At 45.2% G+C, this 8,415-nt stretch overlaps 1 protein-coding gene across 1 annotated transcript in view; it reads right to left on the bottom strand.

The window, feature by feature from the left end:
• Positions 1 to 2,804: 2,804 nt before the first annotated feature.
• LOC149436408 (NACHT, LRR and PYD domains-containing protein 3-like) overlaps positions 2,805 to 8,415 on the bottom strand; it is an 83,003-nt gene continuing 77,392 nt past the window's right edge. Inside the window, exons 12-14 of the mRNA XM_089661647.1 lie at positions 5,627 to 5,821; positions 3,061 to 3,137; positions 2,805 to 2,954 (exon numbers count right to left, since the gene is read on the bottom strand). Coding sequence (XP_089517773.1) covers positions 2,938 to 2,954; positions 3,061 to 3,137; positions 5,627 to 5,821 — 289 coding nt within the window. The 3' untranslated portion in view covers positions 2,805 to 2,937. The remainder of the gene's footprint in view (positions 2,955 to 3,060; positions 3,138 to 5,626; positions 5,822 to 8,415) is intronic.

Raw genomic sequence — 8,415 nt, 5'->3', positions numbered from 1 at the left:
TGGCCCCGTGACTGGCCAAATGAGTGAAGTGTGCGGTGATTCTAAGATCGACGGCACTCATCTGCATGTCATACTGACTGACAGTATTATTTCTCTTCCCCAGCAGACTCCAAGGGCATTTAAATTAAAGGTACAGTGTTCAGCACTAATATTAAGTCTCTCTGAAGCCTAGAAACACCCTTTTTTAAGTTAAATTCACAGCGAATATATTCGACTCGAATCGAAATTTTTCTACGAATTCGCCGAATCAGTCGAATCGAATTTTTGAATACTTCGCTCATCTCTAATTGTCACCACTATCTGGCCATTTATGGTCTGCAGCAAGCACTTCTGTTAAACAGATGCTGCCGACCTCACAGTAATCTGCTGGGTCAATTACCACAGGCTTACGATTAATGGAACCTTTCCATACAATGCCATTACCAAGGTCAATTATCCAACCTCTTCGTTGAATGATATCTGTCCCAATGATATTCTCTGCACCTTGACAATACCAAATATCAATCTCAGTATCCAAATAATCAGGGATTTCAAATGAAACATTCTTACACATTGAAGCTTTCGAATTACCTGATCCGTTAAATCCAACAACTGTACATACTGTTGCATCTGTCAAAAGAGGTAATCTTACACCAGTAATAGAAATTTCAGCACCTGTATCAATTAAAAACTTGAGCTTTTGTCCATTCAATTTTGCTTTAATGTAAGGGCGTCCACATTTATCTAGACATATTGGTGTTACATATTCTAGATGATGAGATTTTATTTCCTTTTTATTGTCTAGTCATGGAGTAGGCAATAATGGAGCTGAATTAACAGTGGTTGACTGCAAGTTCTTTTCAGTCAAACCGCTGCTGACCGATAACTCTCTGATCTGTTTTATCAGAGGAGCATAGGGAGAAGAAGATTGAGTTTCCTTCTGACTAGGAGGAGCAGATGGTTCAAGAGAAATAAGTCCATTTTCTTTACCTAAATTTCTTGAATCCTTTATCTGCATATCCTTTAAGAATTTTTTACATTTCCATTTTAAATGTCCAGGCTTTTCACAGTAGTAACAAGTTATTGGCTCTCTCTGTCTCACCTGCTTGTATCTGTCACTTTTACTAAGAGCAGTCATTCCTGTCTTAGCTGTAGTTTGACCGTTCCTATTTAAAGTGTCATTTTGAACTAGAGCTATCTTAGACTTGAGATAGTTCTGTTTCATTTGTCTTCTGATTTTATCAATGAATGAACAAGCATCTGTAATCAAATTTTTATCTTGCACAATGGCCAAAGAAGTTGGATCAAGATATTTATATTTTTTTACAAATGCTTTTATCATACCTGTATCGTTTTCATCATCTACGCCCAAGACCATTTTGTATGCCTTTGTGAATTTAATTTTAAATTCATAAGGGTCCTCTCTAACTGAAGTCTGTAATGAGTCTAGTACTTCTAAAGAAGGTACTTCCTCACCTGTGGTACATAACAACAATTGTCGTAATCTGTCTGATGCGTCACTATGTATCTCCTGTCCGTCATCGTCAATAACAGGTGATTGCACAAGTCGTCTAGCAAAATGTGCAGGTATCCAAAGATAATAGATACGGTTACGCTGTTCGTCAGTCAAGTGATAACGATCTGTATAAGACTCGAAGATGTCCGCATTATAAAAGGCATCGACCTTTGAGTCATACGCTGGAATATCTTTTAAAATTTTAATTAATTGATCATGAATTTGTAATTTTAATTTAGCTGCACGGTCTAGTAGTTTTTTCTTTCTAACTTCGGCTTCGTCATTTGCGTCATCTTCCCCCATTTCAGGAATGCAGGAAGCTTGAGGCTTTGACTGTTTAGAATCAGTCTTTTTACCACCTTTTGTTAATACAGCAACCTCTTTTCTGTCATTCTGCAGTCTTAACAAAAGATTTGTTTTAGAATCAATTTGCTCCTCAAGATTTTCTATGTAATTACAAAGTATGTCACAATTTGGACAATTAAGAGGATCTTGAGACAAATGTTCATGCATTACTGTGTTCTGTACAGTGCTACATTCTGTCTGCTTTAGTGTAGAAACACTTTTAGCAGGTAAGTCAATATTCAAAATCATTTTGTTGAATATTCTTACCAACTTTAAGATATTAGATATCTTCTTATGCTGTTTGTTTACAGTAAATCTAGAATTATCTATCTGAACATTGGCCTGTAAACATTCCTTGTACATGTACTGCCATAATTTACCATCATCAGGATATAAAGAAACATCCTTAAACTCTAACTTGCTTTCTATAGCTAGTTTATCAATAAATTCCATAACTTTTACTCACCGTAATCAGATGATTTTCTTTTTTTCAGCCGGTGGCTCCGTCACTGGACCTCTCGTCAGCGTCTGACGAAACACAAACGCCTTCACTTCTAGGTTCTTTGCACCGTGTTTTTCCAAGACTTGATCAGTCTGTGCTTTCTCCCCCTTTAGCAAGGAATGAAAAACCCGGAAAAACGGTGGCGGAGGCTGGCTACGAGGGGCTACATAATTTCTACAGTCCTCATCCATCCACAGAGGAGAATTGTGACAAAGAATGAAGAGCGCTCCCCACTGTCCTCATCCATCCACAGAGGAGAACTGGGATGAGGGATGGAGAGCACCCCCACTGTCCTCATCCATCCACAGAGGAGAATTGGGATGAGGGATGGAGAGCACCCCCTCTGTTCTCACCGCACTGTCACCATGTGTTCAGTGTCTTCTTCTTGTGTAGGAGGAATCTTCATGTCATGAACAGGAATTTCCCAGCGTGCTGGTCTCACCAGTGGTGGCAGTATTGAAGTGAGGATCCAAAAGTCACATTTTTATTTTGTAGTAATGAATACATTGAGGAGTAACAATACAATATAAAATGCAGGAATAGGAGGAAGGACAGATCCCCGCTCAGATCATTCCGGAATAACGGTCAGTAGATATCAGACGATGGAACAACCTGTAAGTGAATGTGAAGGAAAATGATGAATAATCAGAGCCATGAACAGGAGAATCTGATATAATTCCATTCAGACATTCTCGTCCTATCAGGGTCCGTGTATTACCTGCAGAGGGGAGGAGTCCCCACAGACCATTTTTTTCTGATCTCCTCCTGTGTATAGATACATTCCACTCCTTATCCCTTCAATGAAGAATAACATGAGAGTGTTAGAGGAGGAAATGTTGCTGTGATGATGGAAAAGGGGGAGCTGGTGCTGAGCTCTGGAAGAAATGATGGACATTTTATACACACTAATGGGAAAAAATCTTCTGTCTGCCTGGAAATGTGTGCGATGTGTAATGTATACATCTGCAGCCCAGGGGCGTAGATAAGGAGGGGGGTCAAGGGGGTCAAACCCCCCCAGAGAATCTCTCAATGGTGAAGCAGCTAGGCTAGTGTAGCCTTTCAGGTGCAGCACTGGGATGGGAGTCAGACAGTCACTCTTTCCCCGATCATAATACATGTCAGTCCAAGTCCCAGCCTGTTGGTTTAGTATGCGGGAAGGTATGGAGAGCAGGGTGATGTCATGAGGGAGGGGCTTAGGAGGCAGCTTCAGCTATACATTGGCTGTGGAGGCAGCAGGGGGCAGTGTGTGTTCCCAAACGTGTCTGTCCACCCATTCCATGGCACTGCAGAGCATTCCACCCACCCTGTGACACACTACAAAGCATTCCTCCCATCCCATGACACACTGCAGAGCATTCCACCCATCCCATGGCACCGCAGAGCATTCTAACCATCCCATGGCACCGCAGAGCATTCCACCCATCCCATGGCAATGCAGAGCATTCCACTCATCCCATGGCACCACAGAGCATTCCTCCCATCCCATGGCACCACAGAGCATTCCTCCCATCCCATGGCACCGCAGAGCATTCCAACCATCCCATGGCACCGCAGAGCATTCCACCCATCCCATGGCAATGCAGAGCATTCCACTCATCCCATGGCACCGCAGAGCATTCCAACCATCCCATGGCACCGCAGAGCATTCCACCCATCCCATGGCAATGCAGAGCATTCCACCCATCCCATGGCAATGCAGAGCATTCCACTCATCCCATGGCAGCACAGAGCATTCCACCCATCCCATGGCACCACAGAGCATTCCTCCCATCTCATGACACACTGCAGAGCATTCCACCCATCCCATGGCACCGCAGAGCATTCCATCCATCCCATGGCACTGCAGAGCATTCCTCCCATCCCATGGCACCGCAGAGCATTCCACCCATCCCATGACACACTGCAGAGCATTCCACCCATCCCATAGTACCACAGAGCATTCCACCCATCCCATGGCACTGTAGAGCACAGGTGTCAAACTCAAGGCCCGTGGGCCGAATCCGGCCCTCCAGGCCATTTCATGTGGCCCTCGCACCTTTCCTGCAGGTACCGCCTTGTCTCTGCCCCCACCTTGTCTCAGCAGTCTGCCAAATCCTGCACCTCTCAGTGCAGCTGCAGCTCCCCCTCATCTCTGCCTCCCCTTATCTCAGCATTCAGCAGATTCTGGTAACTGACTTCACTCCTCCTCTGGTCCTCCTCCAGACCATGCACTTTCTGCTTTTCCAGCTCTGCCCCCAAAGGGGGTGCATGGTGATGTTAAGGGAAAAAGAATTATCTACAGCCCTGCTGCAGCCGTACAATGTACATCAGTGGTCTCCTATGCTGGGAGGAGATCTGACGTAGATTGGATGTAGATGGTGGGATGTGGGATCTCATCTCTTCATAACTGACCCCAGTATGCAAATATACCAAACCATCCCCTCTGTCCTCACACTTTAGGGGTTTGATAAGTGTCCCCCATTTATAGGGCTCCACCACCTTGTGAACTACCCACCTAATACCGAGGAGCCCTCACCATGGCAGGGGCCCACACACTCATGGCCATCCAACCATTGGGATATGAGACTGTATGCCTGGTGTGCTGGGCTGTCATGTGTACAGGCTGAGAACACATCTGATTGGCTCAGTTATACTGACACATTGGATAGACAGCGGGGGATGGGGGGAGGATAATGAAAGTTCTTTTTCTTTAAAGGTAAAACCTTGTGGAAGATTGTAGGACCCGACTAAGATTATTAGTGGTGGATCTGATATTCCTCATCCACCCATCTGTAATGATACACCTTGGGGTGAGGAAGACATTCTCCATCATCTGGGAAATCTGTGACTGGCCACAGGACATCTCAATCATCTCTCTCATTATCTGTATAACTCCAGAGACCTCCAATGGGTTCTACAGAAGTTGTAGAGAATAATTGTCACCCTGTCCTTCCATTTTCATTACAGTGCAGGCCGGGTGTCAGAAGACCTCCCAACAACATCAGTTCATTCCATCCATACACAGTGAATTCCGCATGGCGGAGAACCTCCAAACAACGACCCACTTCTGAGTCCAACATCTTCTCATCACCATCCAATGTTGTCTACATTTCACTATTTACATTCGAAGTCTTAGTATGTGTGTTACCTCAAAGTGGGCAGTTTATTCCGTTCATACAGAGTGATTCCTGCATGTCGGAGGACCTCCAAACAACGACCCACTTCTGAGTCCAACATCTTCTCATCACCATCCAATGTTGTCTACATTTCACTATTTACATTCGAAGTCTTAGTATGTGTGTTACCTCAAAGTGGGCAGTTTATTCCGTCCGTACACAGTGATTCCTGCATGTCGGAGGACCTCCAAACAATAACCAACTTCTGAGTCTGACATCTCATCACCATCCAATGATAGCTCCAGTCTGGTCAAAGTTCGGGTTGTGGTGATAATGGAGCAAAGATCATCACTGAACCACAATGTCACCTTACATCCATGAACTCTGGTGGCAGAAGCAGGAAAGAGAGGTGAGATGTTCTCCAGTGACGGGCAGAAGTAGACACATTCCAATGGATAATCAGTGGGCGGGGTCTTAGAAGATGAAATGTTGGCCCATTTGGATGGATGATCTCATGGAATATTGGTTGGACCTCCCCTGTGAGATGGAGGGGAGTTGTCACCCACCTGAGAAGTCTTAGTGTGGATGGACACATTGCAGCGTACGTGGTGATGCACACATTGGAGGGGGAATGGCTCCATATAGATTCCCTGCGGCACATAGATGGGAACCGGCCACATAGGAAATAATGGGACTTCTACTTGACCGGCGTCTCCATGCAGCAAAATCCATGAGGATTGCTAGTTGCATTGACAAGCAATGATAACATGCCGGCATCTCGAGGAATCAATTGGGCAGCCCACCCTTGGGCGGAGCCAAGTGATGTCATTTCCTGCTTGGAACTTACACAGGAAGTGGTCCTGCCCAATCGGGTGCTTGATAGGCGGACATATTATTGCTTGTCAGAGCATTTATTGTAAAGAGACAATTGTTGTGAAGGACGTACTTTAGTATTGGTGACATTTTTGTTTTGTTTGGAGTTCTCTATTCAGCCAATCAGGAGGTAGCAGATCCCATAAAGCACAGATGTCAAACACAAGGCCTGAGGGCCCCTTCATATGGCCCTCAAACCTCTCCTGCAGCTGTGGCACTCCCTCGTCTCCACCTTGTCTCAGCAGTCAACAGAAGAGAGGAGGACAGATCTCCTCTGCCAGATACTGCTCTTCTCCATGCAGCCACAGAGAGGCTCATTTCAACAACCCCCCACCCCTGGTCTCAGCAATTGGCATCGGAGAGGAGGACAGAACTCCTCCTACAGATCCTGCACGTCTCTTTGCAGCTGCAGCACCCTCTTTTTTCCACCTCCCCTGCAGACTTCAGCAACTGACTCCAGCCCTCCTTTGGTCCTCCTCCAGACTCTGCACTTTCTGCTTCCCAGCTCTGCCTCCAGCTTCTTCCTGGCAACAGCACAAGGTAAGGGGGGTGCACTGTGATGTAAGGGGGGGAGGGGCAGTGGGGTGCTCTGGACATCTAGTCTTACAGATACAACCGGCCCTTTGAGGGCAACCATAATGCTGATCTGGTCCGCCATGAAATTGGGTTTGACATCCCAGCCTTAAAGGGAACCCACACTGGTGACAGCTGGTCTTATGGGGAGTCCCCCGGACCCATTGAGCCCCCAGAGGGGGGAGAAGCACATGAGCCCTATACTGTATATGGGTCCAATACTTGGGGGGAGCATTTCATCAGCACGGAGGTGGAGGACTCTGAATACTGGAAAGTATTCCCAGTATATACAGAGCATCCAGAAAGTATTCCCGGTATATACAGAGCATCCAGAAAGTATTCCCGGTATACACAGAGCATCCAGGAAGTATTCCCGGTATACACAGAGCATCCAGAAAGTAATCCCGGTATACACAGAGCATCCAGAAAGTAATCCCGGTATATACAGAGCATCCAGAAAGTAATCCCGGTATATACAGAGCATCCAGAAAGAATTCCCGGTATATACAGAGCATCTAGAAAGTATTCCCGGTATATACAGAGCATCCAGAAAGTATTCCCGGTATATACAGAGCATCCAGAAAGTATTCCCGGTATATACAGAGCATCCAGAAAGTATTCCCGGTATATACAGAGCATCCAGAAAGTATTCCCGGTATATACAGACCGTCCAGAAAGTATTCCCGGTATATACAGACCGTCCAGAAAGTATTCCCGGTATATACAGCACATCCAGACAGTATTCCCGGTATACACAGAGCATCCAGAAAGTATTCCCGGTATATACAGAGCATCCAGAAAGTATTCCCGGTATATACAGAGCATCCAGAAAGTATTCCCTGTATATACAACGCATCCAGAAAGTATTCCCGGTATATACGGTGCATCCAGAAAGTATTCCCGGTATATACAGAGCATCCAGAAAGTATTCCCGGTATATACAGAGCATCCAGAAAGTATTCCCGGTATATACAGAGCATCCAGAAAGTATTCCTAGTATATACAGAGCATCCAGAAAGTATTCCCGGTATATACAGAGCATCCAGAAAGTATTCCCGGTATATACAGAGCATCCAGAAAGTATTCCCGGTATATACAGAGCATCCAGAAAGTATTCCCGGTATATACAGAGCATCCAGAAAGTATTCCCGGTATATACAGAGCATCCAGAAAGTATTCCCGGTATATACAGAGCATCCAGAAAGTATTCCCGGTATATACAGAGCATCCAGAAAGTATTCCCGGTATATACAGAGCATCCAGAAAGTATTCCCGGTATATACAGAGCATCCAGAAAGTATTCCTGGTATATACAGAGGATCCAGAGAGTATTCCCGGTATATACAGAGCATCCAGAAAGTATTCCCGGTATATACAGAGCATCCAGAAAGTATTCCCGGTATCTACAATGTATCCAGGAAGTATTCCTGGTATATAGAGAGAATCCAGAAAGTATTCCCGGTATATACAGCACAGGAGAAGTGTGCAGTGAAATCATCTCCCATAGTATGACTTGCTTTCCCCATAGTAAG

This window comes from Staurois parvus, unplaced genomic scaffold (genome assembly GCF_062004578.1).
Source record: "Staurois parvus isolate SC_StPar_1 unplaced genomic scaffold, SC_StPar_1.0 ptg001358l, whole genome shotgun sequence".
In the NCBI taxonomy this organism is placed as follows: domain Eukaryota; kingdom Metazoa; phylum Chordata; class Amphibia; order Anura; family Ranidae; genus Staurois; species Staurois parvus.
Note: the sequence above shows the minus strand (reverse complement) of the source record. Positions and strands in the feature narration are given on the sequence as shown.